General features: G+C 36.4%; 1 protein-coding gene across 26 annotated transcripts in view; it reads left to right on the plus strand.

Moving 5' to 3' along the window:
- The window catches only part of Sorbs2 (sorbin and SH3 domain containing 2), a 381956-nt gene that overhangs the window by 291751 nt on the left and 69986 nt on the right, over positions 1 to 20219 (plus strand). For 22 of the 26 annotated variants that reach the window (XM_045142050.1, XM_045142051.1, XM_045142046.1 and 19 more), the window contains 3 exons: positions 982 to 1008; positions 1236 to 1360; positions 17653 to 17788. In XM_045142050.1, the coding sequence (XP_044997985.1) occupies positions 982 to 1008; positions 1236 to 1360; positions 17653 to 17788 (288 nt within the window). The remainder of the gene's footprint in view (positions 1 to 981; positions 1009 to 1235; positions 1361 to 17652; positions 17789 to 20219) is intronic. The other 4 variants (XM_045142053.1, XM_045142058.1, XM_045142059.1 and 1 more) reach the window with 1 other exon arrangement.

Below are 20219 nucleotides of genomic sequence, written 5' to 3' on the forward strand. Positions count from 1 at the left end.
GTGTAGGTAGTGTCAGGTACTGTGAGGTCATGGATATCCAGGCCATTTTGTGTCTGGGAGGAGCATGTTTTAAGGAGTCCTACCCTTCCTTTGGCTCTTACATTCTTTCCACCACCTCTTCTGCAATAGACTCTGAGCCTTGGAAGGTGTGATAGAGATATTATAGTACTGAGTACTCTGGTCACTTCTTTCTAGCACCATGATGCCTTCTGAGTCATCCCATGGTCACTGCCAACTGAAAGAGAAGATTCTCTACAGTCTCATTCTTCCTCTTTCTCCCTCTATCTCTCCCCTTACTAATAAATAAATAAAAATATTTTTAATTGGCTGGAGAGATGGCTCTGTTGCAAGGCTTTTGCCTGTAAAGCCTAACAACCAGAGTTCAATTCCCCAGTACCCACAGAAAGACAGATGCACAAAATGGTGCATGCATCTGGAGTTCATTTGCAGTGACTAGAGGCCCTGACACACCCATTCTCATTGTTTCCCTCTCTCTCCCTTTCTCTCTCTCTCCTTGCAAATAAATAAATTAAGTAATTATTAAACCTATCAAATGAAGTGGTTAAATGTAATCAGTTACAGAGAGGATTACTCGACTGAGGATCAGATGACTAAATTTATTATACTAAAAAGCACCTCTCATTTACAAATCAGATTTCTTTTAATCCTTTAATTTTATATTCAAAAATTCATGTATACATTTTATACAACAACAATCTTAAGATTACATGGTTGCAATATGATTAATGGGAAAATTGGCATTGGATATGTGTGCTAGTTATATGCTGTGGATATTTAATAAGTAATAGCCCCACTGAAGTTAAAATTATGCCAAAACCCTTCATTAGTATAGTTAAAGTACTCAGCCTTAGAACTGAGATAACGTCTGAAAACATAATGCATGTAGTTCTGTGCCAAGATTTTTATTGAAGTGCTCATTTAGTTCACCCTAGCATTAATTTCAACATTTTTTTTTTCCAGGGCATGATTTTCAGTCACCAGACTCAGGTACAGAAAAGGCTTCTGAATGAGTGCATTTCTGTAATGATTTTTTTATTGACATTCCATATCCACATTGCTGACCTCATGTTAAACTTGAATTCCATATTCATATTCATATTTAAATTCTAGTAAGAATACTTTGATTTTGGGAAGAAAAATCAGTTTTCTAGAGTAAAACAATGCTTATGTAAATGTAGATTTTTTGTATCCAATTTGTTTTCCCTTAATAAAAGCTTGGAGCTCTTACAATGATCGAAATCCAGAGACACTGAATGGGGATGCCACATATTCCTCTCTTGCAGCAAAAGGTTTTAGAAGCGTTCGACCAAATCTACAAGAAAAAAAATCACCAATTCAGGTAATCCCACTTGCTCTTGTTCACTGAGTCTGTCTAAGCATGGGTGTGAGACCACTATCTTCTTGCCCTCTTTCTCTGCAACCTCTTCTTTAGTTGTTATTATTAAGATATTTTTACTTGTGTCTTTGCTTTGCTTGCCAGACTTGTATTTACAACATAAAGAGCATAGGTTTTAAATTCGAAACAAGTGTTTGTTGTGATGACAGTGTTTTGGTTGTTTTTTCTCTGATTAAGCTTGTATAAGTAAGGTGGGTTCTAACATAATATTTAAGATAAATTCTAATTCTTAAGAAGATGACAGCTCATATTTTGGATGGTAAAGTTTTAAGGTCAAAAATATAATATGTATTAAATGAATCTGAGTTATAATGAATACACATTATGTTAACTAGAGGATATTAGTAAAATTGAGACACAAGTGCAAATGTTATAAGACAATGTGACTAAATAACACTGTGGACTTCTAACTCTAAAATGATGCCAAGAGAACATATGTTCAGTTTTAACATACTTTCCAAGAATGTAGTTGGGGACAAATATTTACTGTATATTCCAAATTTATTTATTTAATTCCAAATTTATTTTATTTATTTATTTTGTTATTTATTTTATTCCAAATTTAAAAATTATTTTTTTTATTTGCAAAGAGAGAGAGAGGAAAAGGTAGAGAGAGGGAAAGAATGAGAATGAGTATGTTAGGGCCCCTAATCACTGCAAAGGACAAATCCAAAGTGCTTTCCAACTTAAGGGCAACTATAGATAATAAATTAAAGTATATTTTAATGGTAATAAAAATTATCATTTAACCCAGTCACCAAAATGTGTACCATAATATGAAGATATATTATTTCTTCATCTGTAAAGACATAATTAAAAATGTTTCTCTCTTGACTAACTTTGACTTTCTCTCCATTTTTCTTTCAATATTATTTCTTTTTATTGGAGATTTTTGAACATCTAGGCACCCCTCCCACCAGCCAGAAAAGAGAGCTTTTGTCACTTATTGGTAACCAGTCACACAAGGGGTGACACTTTAGACTCATTAGTAACTACCACACAAACACCCTCTTGTACAGAGGACTTCACTAACCAAAAACCTCTTCAGGGAACTATGCATTCTAATGAATATCCTAGACAGATAATCATGTATCCATTTTATACAACAACAATTTTAAGATTACATGGTTGCAATATGATTAATGGGAAAGCCAACACAAGAGTTTCATTTACACAAAAATTCACAAATTTCCTCTCAGCAGCTGCCAGCTCAGGTCCAGCACCTTTTGCAGACATCAACACACCATTTCTACAAGAAGACTGCATGCAAGATTCACAGACTCAGAGAATTTCTACCTTGAAACTAACCCACAACCAGGATCAAGGCAGTAGCTTCCCTTTTCATGTTCCACAGCTTCCCGAACTGGCTGAAGTACCATCATTTCTCACAAGGCCTTTCTCACCACCCCCTAACCCAGTACCTGAGACAGACAAGGCATCTCTTTCCATTCAGATAGCTCCCCATTCAGGACTTGATCCTGAAAGCCTAAACCAGCTACCTGAGCTTTCTCAGGAGACTGCAAAGATACCTCCTCAGCAAGAGAGACAAAAATCCACAGATGCTGCGACCTGCCAGTCCTCAGTGGTACATCACACTTTCCAGTCTCTTCTAACATATATTATCATGGAGACCCTAACCATAATGTTTTTGTGTGTTTCAAAATAGGAAGGAAAAGGAGAAAGAAACCATTTAAAACCTGTTTTAAATTTAAAACAATTTAAAAACTAAATGCCTCAATAAATTACTAAATATCTTTTAATCAACATGAACATATCTTTTTTAAATTGTCCTTTTACAAACATATCTTTTATCCAAAAATCATGTTTTAAAATTTCTACCAGCGTTGGGGAGATGTCTCAGTGGTAAAGGCCCTTGTTTCAGAAGTCTATAAACCCAGGTTAAATGTCCAAGTCACCCACATAAAAACCAGACTCAAGAGACTCTGTTTCAAAGAAGATCTAACACAGATAACTGTTCTGACCTCACACATGTGAACTCATATATACACATATGCAAATAAATAAATTTGTAAAAGTTTATTCTTTCTAGATATCTATTAAAGTCATCTACTTAAAACACTACAAACAACAACTTCAATCTCTAAGTACTTTCAGGTTGCAAAGGTCTGTTTTTCCCATCAGAACTTTGGCACCTGGACTTACATTATCTTAATGTGCAAGCTCTCCTAAGGCAATTGTTGATTATAATCTGTATTGGCAGGAAAAACTGTTCGTTCCTTTATATCTCAATATTCATGCTTACTGAAGCATGATCAGTTTATCACTTTAGAATGTACATTGATCAAGTTTTGTTTTTTGTTTCCCTAGACTATTAAGAAGTATATATCTCCATCTCTGTAAAATTCTATCTGAATGGCTATGCTACTTCTCACTGTGAAATAGCTACTCACTTGTGACAAGGCTGTTACCACAATGAGAGATAAGGCAAATATGTGTTGATGGGTGTCAGGAGCCCAGGAGGGCTCCTCAGAGAGGGAGCAAAATCAATCTGATATTTTAACATAGGGCTGTGCTAGTGTTAATAATAGACATCTGTTCCCCAGACATCTCACTCCAGTAAACATGGATAGAAGTCATAGGAGCATTTATAACTGCTTGACTCATCTAAAATAGTTTGGTTCTTCAAAATGGTTTTCTTAGATTTCAAATCATAAGCTTAGTAGCTTTCCTTTTCCATAATTGTGTGATACCTATGTAATAAAGACTCAAATAAGTTGCATACATTAGAAACAAGTACTGTGTGGAAATAAGGCTAAGGTAAGTCAATACATATATATAAAGAGCACAGGCCATCCTATACAAGTCAAAAAAAAAAAAAAGTAAAGCAACTTGGAAGGGTAAAGAATATTCCAGACAGAAAGAAATCTAGCACAAAAGCTGTGAGGTCAAGGCCAAAGAGAAAGCAGAGAAATAGGGCATTGAGTAACAGGAAATGAAATTGAAAGTAATAGAAGCCAGATTGACAGAAATTTTTGTAAGCCATTGAAGCCTTTTGACTTTTAATTTTTTTTTATTTTTAAATTTATTTTTATTTATTTATTTATTTGAGAGCGACAGAGAGAGAAAGAGGCAAATAGAGAGAAATAAAGAGAATGGGCATGCCAGGGCTTCCAGCGACTGCAAACGAACTCCAGATGCATGATCCCCCTTGTACAAATGGGTAACGTGGGTTCTGGGGAATCGAGTCTTGAACCAGTGTCCTTAGGCTTCACAGGCAAGTGCTTAACCACTAAGCCATCTCTCCAGCCCGCATTTTGACTTTTACGGTCAATAAAAAGTGGAGTCCTTGGAGGACTGTGAGGCCACCACTATTATTATTTGACTTACATGCTAATCAAATCATTCAGTCAGCACATTTGAGAACTAACTATAGGACACCAAGGAATGCAGGCAACCAGTTCAGAAACTAGTGAAATAATTCACAAGAGAAATTCTGGTGGTTCAAAGCAGGGTGGAAGCAGTGGAGGTGGTGAGAAATGCAACTGGGCAAAGATATTGTGAAAGCAGAGCAAGCAGATCTTAGATGTGATGTGAGGGAAAAAGACAGGTCAAGGTTAACTCCAAGTGGAAAAAGGGAATAGCCATCAAATGAGACCAAATGACTGTGAGTAGAGCAAGTTTGGAGAATATCAAAGGTATGACTGGGGACAAGGTAAGTGTGAAGTGTCTCCAAACATCCATGAGCAGAGGTTCAGTGTTGGATGGGAGAATCTGAGAAACAGGGGACAGGCCCAAATTGGAGATTCAAGCCACCAACTTATAGGTTATAGATGTTTATGTAGCCATGAAACAGGACAGTGAGCAAGGAATGATGAGAAAGAAGAAAGCCCAAGAATTAAGCCTATGCAAATCTCAACATCACAAGGAAGAACCAAGGGGGCAGAAAGTCCAGAAAAGCATGACATAATAAAATCCAAGAGAGGAAAACATAAAGGTAAAACAATGATAACTGGACAAGTATAACTCAACCTTAAATTAAAAGTAAGAAGGGGCCGGGTGTGGTGGGGCACGCCTTTAATCCCAGCATTTGGGAAGCAGAGGTAGGAGGATCGCTGAGAGTTCGAGGCCACCCTGAGAATACATAGGGAATTCCAGGTCAGCCTGAGCTAGAGTGAGACCCTACCTTAGAAAATCAAAAAAAAAAAAAAAGTAAGAAGGGAAGCTTTCTTAAGATGGGATTGGAATAGATAGGAGAGAAACTAAACAGCCACCTCTTTCAAGGTATTATTACCTCTCTAACTAATTCTTGGTTTCTTTATCTTAATATGAGGCTTAATAGCATTTATCACAGAATTGCTGTGAGGTTTGGCAGGTGTAATGATGCATATGGAAAAATTTGGCATAGTGCTTGCTACATAGTAATTCCTCAACATATATAAACTGTTATCATTTTAAATAATATTTTCCAAAGATGCACCTGTCTGGGAAAAGTAATGTAGTATTTTCAACATTTTTAACTGGTGGATGAAAGTTTATTTCACCAGGTTAACAATTTGTTTCATAATACTTTGTGTGTCATAATACTTCGTCAAACATGGCATAAAGTAGGTGCAGTTATATTTTTATTTTAACTTTGGCAAGAACATATACTTTATTCACAAAACTTAATGGTACCATACAGTTAACTATAGGCATATTATTGTACAACACACTCCTAGAACTTAATTCACCTTATGCAAGTGAAACTGCTAATTTTCCACTCCCTCCCCCCCACCTACTTCTATGTGTTGACTACTTCACATGCCTCATATAAGCACAATCTTGAAATTTTCAGTGACTAATTTATTTACATAAAGTCTTAAGTTTTATCCATGTCATAACAAGATTGCCTGTATTGTTAAGGCTGAAGACCATGCCACATTTTCTTCATCTATTTATACATTGACATTTAATTTCTACTTCCTTAATATTGTGATACACTGCACCTTTAGTTATTATTTTTCACTTAATGATCTTTCACAATAGTGACCTTTTCATTTTAAATACTTAAATTCCACATTGTGGGCAAGAAGACATAATCAATATCAAGGGCTGTAAACTACACTAAATAGATTAGCCAGATGTGTGCTATTATAAAGAATTTGTCTCCCAAGAAATTAATTGAACCAAGAAACAAAAATACTCTATGCTAAGCAATGAACAAAAATTGTTCATGTTGTAGAAGTTTAATTTACATTTACTTATGATTATTAAGTTCTGAACATTACTGTAAAGAAAAGACCATGGACTACTATTAAGAATTTTCATAATATCGGACAAATTTGTATTATGATGGTAAAAACTTCATGTTTTTTAAGTTACCCCTACAAGTTTACATACAGAGAAACTACAAATGGGTTATGTTATACTTTAATATGACCAACTATATACACTTGCTAAAAGGGTCACATCATTCTCAATGTCAGAAACTGAAAATGTAAGCAAGGACCTTAGGACAGACAGAAGAAAGCTACACGTAAGTGTACTGTGGGGCTGTCAGTGCTGCAGCCTTTGCTTTTGAAGAATCAACGTGGCCCTTCTGAATAGAACATCATCAATCATCTGCAAGGTTAGCTTCCACAGCTGCTAGTCCACAGACATTTGAACTCAAAGGGAATTTGCCTGCTCTGTAGAAGGAAGATAAAATTCAGTTCTTTTGCTCCATGGGAACCAACTGAGGCCAAGGAAATTTTAAAAACTTGCCTAAGTCTCACTCCTGATACACAAACATAAGTTCTCCTGCTATTGTTTTATACTATTAAATGACTCTTGTACTGCATATCTTACAGTGTTCTTCAAATACAAGTGTCCCAAAACTAAACCACAGAGTACAGTAGAAATATTAGATCCCCTGCTTCTGATGGCATTTTCTATCACTGTGCCTTAATCTATATGGCTGGTGTACATCATTTGTTACCCATGGGTAGGAACCATATGACTGTAAAGATCTCTCCCTGAAAAAGTTTTAATGTTGAGGTGACAGGTCAGTGTTGTATTGCTAATAGGCAGACAGTCCATGAAGTCTTAGGGGGACAGAGAATAACTGGATAGCTACTCTTAATTCCTCCGTCTTAGGTGCTTCCCTGTTCCCTGTCTCTCCATCCTTTGTTTCTGTTCTTTCTTTCTTTCAAGTTGCCATGGACTTCCTGGTCACTATACCCCACAACTGCCTGACTAATACATGTAGGGTCACAACTTAAAGTTCCCTGGAGGAACGCAGAGACAGTTCTATTCCTTATCTTGTGCACTCAGCTATATCCCGAAGATGGTCTTGAATGGATCAGACTCTGACAACCGCTCCCCCCCAACACACACCTTTAGAAAGGGTGTTAGTGAGGAAACAGACTTCAAGAAGGACCTGGAGATGGATAAAGTCCGACTTTTATATAGATTCACTCTCAATATTTTTTCAAGTATATTTTTGTCAAGACCATCAATATACAGAGAATAAAAACCTGCCAAATCCCTGTTGTTCCATACATGTCCTACCATTCTTGGAGAAATAATGCCTAGAATCTCAGATAGTACCAATATTAAAAAGGAAATACAGCCAGGTGTGGTGGTGCATGCCTTTAATCCCAAGTACTCAGGAGGCAGAGGTAGGAGGACCACAGTGAGTTCAAGGCTACCTTGAAACTACGTAGTGAATTCCAGGTCAGCCTCGGCAAGAGCAAGACCCTAACTCAAAAAAAAAAAAAAGGAAATATGAAGAGGTAACACCACAGCACTCTGTCAATGCCAAATGGAGCTTGAGGCTAAAGGAAAATTACACCCTCCTACATATATGTCTCTGTGTCTTTGTGTTGAGTTTATTTATAGAATAATCAAGATATTTTTAAAAATCATGCAATAGAGTCAAGAGTTCAAGATCGGTCTAAGTTACATCATGACTTTGAGGCCACCTTGTACTATATTGTGGGACACTATTTCAAAAAAATCAAAAGTAGAAATATAAGCTTATTAAAATACATTATCTTAGGGGCTGGAGAGATTGCTTCATGGTTAAGGCAAAGCCAAAGGACCCAGGTTCAATTCCCTAGGACCCACATAAGCCAGATGCACAAGGTGGCACATGTGTCTAGAGTTTGTTTGCAACAACTAGAGGCCCTGGCATGCCCATTCTATCCCTCTCTTCTCCCTCTCTCAAATAAATAAATAAAATTTTTTAAAAACTACATTATCTTAAGTTCAAATGGTTTACATAAAGCAAAATTCATTTCACAAATATCTTATTAATTAAGAGTATTAAAGTCTTAATAAGGCAGAAGTTATCAAACATAACTATTCTCAATGAAAAACACAAACATCAAAAAATATTAGTTTTATTTTTATTTAAAAAAATTGTCTGGGCATGGTGGTACATACCTTTAATCCCTTCACTTGGGAAGCAGAGGTAGGATGACCATCATGAGTTTGAGGCCACCCTGAGACTATGCATGAATTCCAGATCAACCTGGACTAGAGCAAGACAGTACCTTAAAAAAATAATAATTAGGGCTGGAGAGATGGCTTAGCGGTTAAGCGCTTGCCTGTGAAGCCTAAGGACCCCAGTTCGAGGCTCGGTTCCCCAGGTCCCACGTTGGCCAGATGCACAAGGGGGCGCACGCGTCTGGAGTTCGTTTGCAGAGGCTGGAAGCCCTGGCGCGCCCATTCTCTCTCTCTTTCCCTCTATCTGTCTTTCTCTCTGTGTCTGTCACTCTCAAATAAATAAATAAATAAATAAATAAATAATAATAATAATAATTAACTCAGATTTTGCCTCAGCCACTGCAATTAACTCCAGATGCTTGGGCCATCTAGTGGGCATATGCAACCTTGTGCTTGCCTTACCTTTGTGCATCTGGCTAACGTGGAATCTGGAGAGTCAAACATGGGTCCTTAGGCTTCACAGGCAAGCAAGCACCTTAACCACTTAACCATCTCTCCTGTCCTTTTTTATTTTTTTTTTAAATATTTATTTATTTATTTGAGAGCAACAGACACAGAGAGAAAGACAGATAGAGAGAGAGAGAGAATGGGTGCGCCAGGGCTTCCAGCCTCTGCAAACGAACTCCAGACGCGTGCGCCCCCTTGTGCATCTGGCTAACGTGGGACCTGGGGAACCGAGCCTCGAACAGGGGTCCTTAGTCTTCACAGGCAAGCGCTTAACCGCTAAGCCATCTCTCCAGCCCCTTTTTTGAATTTTTGAGAGTTAGGGAAATAACTCAGTCCATAAAGTATGAGGACCTGTGTTTGATCCCCAGCAGGCTACATAGTACTTTCCCACAATACAGCTGTACAGCAGGCAGGAGGCTTCCAAATCAACTCTACCTTCATTTCTCAGTGTCCTTCAATCAAATTATGTAGTGTCTTCAACAATATAGTCTTATCCTCTAGTTCTGGTGGGCAACCAAGAGCTTTGGCAATGGTCTGTATTGTTTTGCCCTCCCCCAGCCCCCACTAGCAACTCACTAGGTGTTATCCCACTCCTGGCACTGAGATTTTCCTGTAACAACATATGGCTTATAAAAATAATATTAACAGTTCAACACAAATACATATATACATAACACACGCATATATATGACTTATCATAACATGTTTAGAGTTGATTAATCCTTCTTCCACACCCTACTCCTCCATCTTTCTCATGTGACCTCACTTAGACTGCATAATATTCTCCCATCAACATGTTGTCATGAATGATAGAGGAGGGCAAAAAAAAAAAAAAAAAAAGACATCAAAATAAAAGGGACTTATTAGAACAATTGACCTCAGTGGAAGAGGGATTGGGCTGAGGGGAAGGGAGAAAATAATAAAAAGGGATTATAATCAAGGCACATTATGCAGAGGTATGAAAATTGTCAATAAAAATTTTAAAAACTGGGCTGGAGAGATGGCTTAGCGGTTAAGCACTGGTCTGTGAAGCCTAAGGACCCCGGTTCGAGGCTCGGTTCCCCAGGTCCCACGTTAGCCAGATGCACAAGGGGGCGCACGCGTCTGGAGTTCGTTTGCAGTGGCTGGAAGCCCTGGCGCGCCCATTATCTCTCTCCCTCTATCTGTCTTTCTCTCTGAGTCTGTCGCTCTCAAATAAATAAATAAATAAATAAATAAAAATTTAAAAAAAATTTTTTTTTAACTTTTGACTTTCATTAGTTTATCATCAAATGACATGACTCACAACCAAAGTGATGTTAGAAAGGAGATACTTTGGCTTTTAACATAGTTAAAGTCAAAGGATGTTGGGAAGTCCATCCCACCCTCATAAGGAACATACTGTCTCTACTCTGCCACATTCCCATCCTTCCTGCTACCTAATCTCCAGAGTGATGTGCACCTCACAGATGCCTTAGGTGAAACTTAGATTTGCAATGCATCCATCACAGTTTCTCCACTGTGAAAGTGAGTTTCCTAGGTTTCCTTGATCCATATAACTCCTTAGTTCTCATTAGTGTTCTCATGTGGATTCATTTGGACCAAGAGCAGGCTCTCTTTGTCAGTAGATTGGGTAGGTTATGGTGTAACATTCCTTTCCTTTTGGAAGAACACAGTGGTGTTTCCAGCTCCTCCCTTGATAGTTAGGGGAAGTAAATAGCAACTAAGATTCATAAAGTTCAGTGACTTTTAGTTTGTATGGAAACACATTAACTTTACATGGGTTTGAAAACAAGGAGACACAGAAAAGTCAGAGTTATTATTATCTTTTGTATTTTTGCAGTGGCCTGTGTACCACTAAATATTGCAGGTAGGGGAGAAACATTTCTTCTTTGAAGTTAATTTCTTCTACTACAAGCAGGTCCAGAGTGAGCAAGTATTTCTTTCTTTATTTTCTTTTTCACACTTTTTTTTCTCACATTTTCCTCTGGGGAAAAATGTATAAAATGGTTCTCTTTCTACTTGTGTCTAGAGGGTGTTTCATTAAGGTGGAGGTCAGGGTCATGTAAAAGTACATAGTCTATGAAGCAATTAACATCTTTATGGGACAGTATTTCAATGCTTTGGTGGGGAAGAAACTATTAAATTTTGTAGTTTTTGCTACAGAAAATTAAGTGTGATGAAATTGGTCAAGGCGTGTGCTTCATGTTCCCTACCTACGAATGCATGCACATACAACCCTCACAAAATTAAAAATCATGAGAGAAGGCAGCAAAAAAGATTAAAGTGAAATTCTATTTTCTGTGGCCATTATCTTTAAAAGAATAAATTAATGGGTGTGGCACATTCCCAGATGTAAGGCTTTGTATGAATACTTCTGAGCAAATGACACTAAGACCCTGGTAATTGTAGAAAAGAAGATGGTGCAGTTTTAGACACATTTCAGTTGGAAAGATATGAGTAAGTCAATTCCATAAACATCAAAGTCATTAAATTTTTCTAATATTATAGGGGAAAAATACTCACTTGAGAAGATAACTCAAATCCTTGTCTGTGGTTTATATTATTTAACATGATTTCATTTAGCATAAGCAAAAAAAAAAAAGATTCATGTTATATGAAAACTGTCAGTGGAACTATATTCTGATAAGCAGTTATGACACTATCCAAAGTCTGTTCCATTGTATTATAATTCAACTCCAATAAAGTCTGTAATTGTTGTAAATATTTACTAATATTTGCATTCCCATTATAATTTTTAATTTAATTTAATTTTTTAAATTGTTAGGTCAGTTAAAGCTAGATATTTTTAAAAGCATAGATTAAAATCTCATAAGTAAAATGAATATATTTAATAACATCAGAAAACTTACTAAGTGAACAGGAACAAGGGTGTCTGTTCTCTTATACCTGGTTAGATTTTTCTAAAGTGTGTTAGGTTACACAGATGCTTCAGAGTGTCTTTAAATACATGACATTTATGCAGGACTTTAGGTATGTAAGATATATATTATATATATATATATATATAATATATATCTTATATATATATTTAAATTTGTATATATATATATATATATATATGAATAAAGGATCAATAATATTCATAAGATTTCCAAGCAAGAGACATCTGAGAGTCTTTTTTATACACTATATTTTTAAGTGCTTAATTAAAGGCCTGAAAGAAAATTACTTATAACTGTTATGAGGCCAGCACTCTGCATGACATCAGTTGTTATAAAAATTATGGCTGGCCAAGATTACCAACTGGTTCCACTTAAATCTTTACTAGGCAGTATTTCAAAGTTTGTACAATTTTCTTTAACTCATTCCCCATCTTTGTATTAATGAACTTATAACTGAAACCACTTCAGTCAAAAAATACATGTAGAAAAACACTTGAGAGTTTCATCTATTCATTGAGTCTGATGCTTATTGTTGCTGACCTATGTAGGTCAGATATCACTGGGGTCTAGCAAATGATTACAAAAATTTTCAATGGGCTGTCTTCTCTCTTCCTGCTACAGGCAGTCCATCTTGCATGGCGTTTAGCTTTGAACATCTTAAATCTTTCATTCCCCCTGCAGTTTCTTTCTCCTTTACCTAAGAGTTAATGCCAACAGTAACTCCACTCTAGCCATTTTCAATAGCTAGTTTTTGTTTATAATCATTTTTGCACATAGGTACCTTTCCTGGCAGTACTAGCATATTTAAAAATTCAGTTCTTATGCTATTTTGTAATGAAATCAAACAAAAGATTCAAAGAGTAGAAAGTAAGCAAAATTCCCTTTACACTTATTTGTTTTTTAGTTTGATCAATACTTAAATCCATAAATTAAATAAAAAGTGAGACAATCTTATTTTTATTGAGGGATGTATTGACAGTGGGGGAGCAATAAAAAAGACTATACTCAGAGAATTTTCTTGTGAGAGTCAGACTAATTCTGCCAACCTACAGACAACATGGTATCATTTCACTGTCACCAGGACAAAAACTACAATTTTTGAGGCAGGAATTCCATTATGTCAACAATTTCTCATCTCTACCCAAACTGGATTGCAGTGCTGTGTGAAAAGTGGCCTTTTTGCAAAAACCACTGACTGGCTTCATTTTCCTCATGTTTTCAGGCTTTTCCTTTACTGTGTGGCATCTAATCCATCTGAATGTATTTCCTTAAAGTGCTTGCAAATAAAAATCAATGTTTTGCCCTCACTGCCACATTGCAAAAGAAGATGTGTTTATTAGTTGGATAATTTGTATCTCTTATTATTTTTCCCTCAAACTCAGCTCGGAAATCAGCACTTAACTGCCAATGTGTTGGAGGTAAATGCTTTACAGACACACAGACAAACTACACCAGAAGCCTCTTCATGCCCTTCTCCTGTGATTCCTTTGCACCAGCCCACTTTCTCACCAGGCAGTGGCAGCATCACCTCTTGATCACTCTGAGCCTTCCTGCCCACAAACGACTCAGAGCGTTTCATGTTGTTTATTTAAACACCTTCTCCTAGCTCCTGAAAGCCTTGTCCACAGCCATGCCACAGGCTGGCTCAGAACAGACTCTTCCCTGGGCAAGTACTCCTTTTGCTCTGAGAGCCAGTCCTCCACAGCCATTCTGGCTGAACTGCATCTGGGTAACTGACAACACTGATGGCTCTGGGACACCTTCCCCCACCTAGGCTCAGACACCCGCTGTGACAGATGGCACCACCTTAACCACCCCTGCTGCCACTCATGTAATTATTCTTCCTTCCTTTGCCTCCACCCGTTTTTAATGGACTGCTTCTTGTTTGCCATGTGGTTTTGCAACTGAACATTTTTGTTTGCATAGATGTTGATTAGCAAACTGACTGGACCACCTGATAAGGAAATCCATCACAGTCTTCCTCACTAAGACCATTTTGGGCTAAAATTTGTTTGTACTCTCTTTTTTGATTTTGGGGTTACTTATGGCAAACTTAAAATGATTAACTTATAGTTATCTGTGCTTCTGTGGTTAGTAAGTTCTATGGTAATTTATCTTAATAAGATATTATATCAGAAATTTAAATAAGGATACAGCATAATAGTGTTCAGAACTTGTAACCCAGTATTAATACCCAGAAGATAATAGTTTACCTCAAAGACTCACATATTGTATAAATAGTTTATGTCCTTCCCTCCTCTCATGAGTTACTACTGACCATATGATATTAATTCTTTTTACTCTTCTTTTTTAAAATTTAATTTATTAGTTTTCTTTTCAGCAAATACAGGCAGTTTGGTACCATTGTTTAGGCTCATCCATGATCTACCCCTTCCCAATGGCCCCTCTTTGTTGATGGAAATGGGTCGTGCATTCTTTTTACTCTTCTTTTAATAGCAGCTACCTTTGTTGAACTCCAGGGTTGTAGAGGAGTAAATGGTAAAAAATAATGTTAACTAACATTTTAGATGTACCTTGTGTATATGTAGCTTGTATTTGGGGATTATCTTTCCTAAGTCATTCCATTTTAGAAAATTATGAATAAATATTTTGAGAAGTCAATATTTGTGTTTCATTTATGCACATATATAAACTCTTTCATACATATGGTACCATTGAAATGTCTGTATTTTAAGCAGTTAGTACTAAATGGCTTATGTAAGTAAGGCTTCAAAATTTTATGGCACAAATTCTCAATCACTTATAACAGAAATTGTAGCTTACTCAGAGATATACATATTAGAAAAAAAAAGCATAGAGAGACTTTTTTTCTAAGATTAGTGTCATGATGACCAAATGAGTTCTGTCATGGAGAAAATTTTATTGTGCTGTAGTTTCTATAGACTATCAAGATCATAAATCTCTAACTTTTGCATAAAGAAATACCATAAATGATCATATTTTTTAAATACAACAATTATAGAAAAAATTAAAAACCTTTTATTTTATTTAACTTATTTTATTTATTTATTTATTTGTTTGTTTGTTTGTTTTATTTATCTAACCCAGGCTGACCTGGAATTCACTACTTTAGTCTCAGGCTGGCCTTGATCTGACAGCAATCCTCCTACCTTTGTCTCCTGAGTGCTAGGGTTAAAGGCATGAGCCACTATGCCTGGCCTACAACCCTCTTTTATGTTTTGTTTTTAGATTATATTTACTATTCACCCAGTGGTTGGCTATAAGACTTTTTCTGGGACTAATCCCATCAAAGCCCTTCAGTGCCAAGGTGACCGACCGAGTGTTCAGCAGATCCACTACATGTCCTACTGTGTTTTAACATGCTTCTTACCTCTTACCAACTTTAGGAATTTTATCAGGACCTTTAGCAAAAAAATATGAAACAGTGAGAATATATCAATTTATGTCCTGCCCTTTAAATTTTGTGTTTTTTAAACTCTTGGGTCCTCAGTTATGCATATTGTATATAACATCAGAAATGCCTATAATTGAAATTCATTTCAATTTCCAGCCTTTTTCACATAGATTCTCCATAGCTGTTTTTCCTGTAAAATTAGCTCATTATTATATTTTCTAAAATGCTAGTAGCATTTTTAATTAGTAAAATCTTGCTTAGTTTAAAACAGTAAATCTACTTTCAGCATATTTTTAATCCCCAATTTAATGGTTGAAACCATCAAAATAAGATTCACAGTCAGTGTCCTAAATTTAGTGCTAAACAGATTGGGTATTTCTAATCTAAATATCCAAATTCTAAACAGCTTAAAATCTGAAACCTTTTGACCACGGATGTGATATCATAAAGTGAAAATCCTATACCTAATTTTATGTAGAAATTGCAATAAAATTACCGCAAATAGACTAACATGCTATATAAAATTACCTTCAGTCTATGTATAAAGATGTAGACAAAACATAAATTGATTTAATTTTGGGTCTTGGGTTCCATCCCCAAGATATACCATGGTGTATTTATAAGTATTCCAAAATCCACAAACGTATGAAATCTGAAGTTGGGATTTTGGATAAGGGATATTTAACTGGTACTAGCCTGCTGATTTTTAATAGAAACTATCCTTTTAGCTTTATTAATCATTATTCATAGTTTAACATATTATAATAGTATTAAGATTATCCTTATCAAGATCTACCAAACTTAATTTAGACAAGAAGGTAAAAAATATTTAGATATCATTCACCAGAGACATATAAAGTCTCTGAAGTGCATGATTAGTTTTGTGCTTCACCCTTGTTTGAAAGTCCAGTTCTCTTAGGGGAAAAGATCCTCAACATATGATTGGTTGTGATACTTGAGCAATTTTTCAACAACCTAAAAAACTATTTAATAAATGCAATCTTTCTTTATAATGAAATGTTTACTGATTTTAGGACATAAGTAATATGGCTATAAAGTAAATTAGATTTATTTGTCATTTGGAAACATGCCTATCACAAAATGAAGTCACAGTAATATACTATGACTTGATTGACTATGCCTGCCTATTTAACAGATGTTTGTTTTAAAACAAGTAGAAAATGTTTACAATTTCTTATTCTGTGCATATGTGTGCCTGTGTGTACTGAGATGTAAGGCAATTTTAACTAAATGTTCTTACTAATATTTTGTCTTGTTTTCATGCACTGTGTAAGCTGCATAATGCTCAGTGACACATAAAGATAGTCCTGAGTTCAACTTCTGAGAACTAACCTAATTAGATGAAGTTAAAATATGTATCTCTTGAATACTATGTCCTTAGCACCAAGTTGCATGTTATGAAAAATATAAAAGAAGTAAAAAATGACTGTCTGCAACAAGAAGCTTGAGATACCATGAGGGATATAAAATACTCAGACATAAAACAATTGATTTGTCAAGAAGTCAAAAAGACTGCTGAATGCAATTGAAGTAGGGAGAAGCCAGATTCTAGACATGTCTGTTTGCTGCTTTACTAGTCATGTGGCTGCTAGATGAGGTCACTCCATGACATGTAAATCTCAACAGTTATTCATCTTGCTTTGGAAACATTCATTCATTAGTGGATGTCATTGAATAAATGCGAATTCCTCCTACAGAAAGCATTCACATTCAAATCCTGCATTCAGTGGGAGAGTACTCTGATGACCTGAGTCACATTTGTGCCCCACATTTATTCAACAGTTTCTTCTTTTTATAGCTTGGGGCAGCTCTGTTGACAGAGGAGCATGCCACTTAACAGCTTTTCCCCATGCTTTCTAACCACCTCCTGTGCTCTCTGCTATTTAAGAGTATGATTTTCAGAAATAAAGGGAGTGAGAACACACTGAAAAAAAGTGTATCCTACCATCTGACATCAGTTTTCAAAATAAATTAAAAACAAAAACACTGGCAGTTGACCTGAAGTCTTATTGTCACCTAGAGGAATGATGCTTACAGAGAATCATGTACTATAATGGGATCTTTTGCACTCTTCCCAGAGCCAGATAACAGTAAATGGCAGCTCAGGCCGTGCTGTGAGTCCCATGAGTTACTATCAAAGGCCATTTTCCCCAGCATACTCTCTCCCAGCTTCGCTCAACTCAAGTATGATCATGCCTCACGGCAGATCCCTTGGTAAGTAAATTAATTGATCACTGTGTCAGTTACTTTCTCATTGCTGGGACTAAATACCTGACCAGAAATAACACAGGGAAGAAAAAAAAGTTTGATTCACCTTACAGTTCCAGATGGTAGCATCAATCCTGCTGGGGAAGGCATGGCCACCTCCACAGACAACAGGAAAGAGCTAGAGAACAACTGAGTCTGAGTTGCAACTCTTTAAGGCCTGCCCCCAATGACAAACTTTCTCTAGCAAGGCTCCAACTCCTTCAGGTTCCACAACCTTCCCAAATAGCACCATTCTTCTGGGCAGAAGTGTTCCAACACATGAGGCATAACAATCACAATGACACCTTTAATATGACAAATATAGAAACAATATAAGGTGTCAACCTCAGGCAAGGGTGTGCAACACTCCATTCTCTGATGGCCCTATCCTAGGGAAAAGTTAACTCAGCAGATTCAACATTGAAGGAAACAAGCTTCAGACTATTTCTAGATGATGACCCCATCTGTATATGAGCCTGGGGAAAGCAGTTTCATATTTGAGTGGCAGGGAGAGAATAGGAAGGTTGCTAATTAGAAAAGAGTTTAATAGTAAGGCAGCTTGTTCCTTTGTGGGAGAAATTTCCTTCTAGAATATTCTTTGAGTGTGTATCTATAAGGAAAAATGCGTTGGCAGTCAAAACAGTGTAAGGAAATGGCAGGCATCTTAACAAGGTAATAAAGCCACACCACCCTGGCTCTGAGAGTCATAAACTACTACTCAGAGGATTGATGATCATCAGTCAGAGTCGGGATAGTAGGGAGCAAAATAAGAGAACCTGAAGAATTCCCTTAAATGATAATCTACATTTGATACAGAGGCAGTTCTTAAACTCTTTGGGAATTGAGATTAAATATACAGCTCTCTTCCAGGAATGTAGTGAAAAGTTCATTTTAAAGGTTTAAACATGCAATTTTGTGGGTCTCATGAACTCTTTCCTGAAAAAGATGCTATGCTATATAAAGATAGAAACATTCTTATTTAGTAAAATATCTTAGCATAGTTTAAAAATAATCAACAAATATTTCTTAGGTTTTTAAAAATACAGTTTAAAAACCCCAGCAGGTCAAAAATAAATAAACACCAAGTTGAACCATCTGACTGAAAATGTTTCCTTGATGTTGAGAAGCTAGAACACTTCCCAGACAATAGAAAGCAGACAGTAGACAAATGAAAGTATTCCTACACACACTTCTCAGACAGAGAGAACCCATCCCTAGACCACTACAAATCACAAAACCACTGCAAAGGATCAACAGACACAGAAGTAGAGCATGGGCCAGAGCACATGCTGTTTGACAATACACAGCACTTCCATATACCAACAGTGATTGTGTACTGACAGAATATGATGCCTTCAAAATTACTACAGAATACTTCTGTCAACTTCCAACAAAATTTTTAGAAGACTTTAAATGTAGCCATAAGAATAATTAAAGAAAAGTTTAAAGATAACTGTGCTTTCTCTACTGTAACTCCTGATGACCATCTGCGAATCTTATAATGATCTTTTTTTTAAATTTTGTTTATTTTTATTTATTTATTTGAGAGCAACAGACAGAGAAAGAGGCAGACAGAGAGAGAGAAAGACAGAATGGACGTGCCAGGGTGTCTAGCCACTGCAAACGAACTCCAGACGCATGTGCCACGTGGGTACTCAAACCGGAGTCCTTAGGCTTCACAGTCAAGCGCTTAACCACTAAGCCCTCTCTCCAGCCCCTATAATGATCTTTGTAAGTGTGTAAAAAAGATGAATTTATTTGTGCCAAGTTTTTCCTTTAGCAATCAGTCCATACTTTGTTATTATAACAGGAGTCTACTATGGCTAAATTTTTGTAATGGAATTATGCATTATCATACATAAAAAGTGAAAATTCATAAGTTATTTTAGCTATAAAATTTTGCCAGATAGTTTTTATTAGAGTGACTATCCCATTGCTTGACTTAGTTACTACAGCTTTACCCATCTGTTATAGTCAGGTTTGAAATGCTTGCAGAAAACACCCAACCAAGAGCAGCTTGTGGGGGAAAAGGGGTTTATTTTGGCTTACAGACTCAAGGGGAAGCTCCATGACGGCAGAGAAAACAATGGTATGAACAGAGGGTAGACATCACCTCCTGGTCAATATCAGGTGCACAACAGCAACAAGAGACTGTGCCAAACACTGGCAAAGAAAGCTGGCTATAAAACCCATAAGCCTGCCTCCAACAATACACTGCCTCTAGGGGGCTTCAATTCCCAAATTGCCATCAGCTGGGGACCCAGCATTCAGAACACAAAAGTTTATAAGGGAAACCTGAATCAAACCACCACACCACCCTACCAAACAAGAATATAAATACTCAAATAAAGGCAGGCTTTGATTTAAAACATATTAGTGAGTAGATTTTTTATATAAG

Source organism: Jaculus jaculus, chromosome 1 (assembly GCF_020740685.1).
Source record: "Jaculus jaculus isolate mJacJac1 chromosome 1, mJacJac1.mat.Y.cur, whole genome shotgun sequence".
Classification (NCBI taxonomy): domain Eukaryota; kingdom Metazoa; phylum Chordata; class Mammalia; order Rodentia; family Dipodidae; genus Jaculus; species Jaculus jaculus.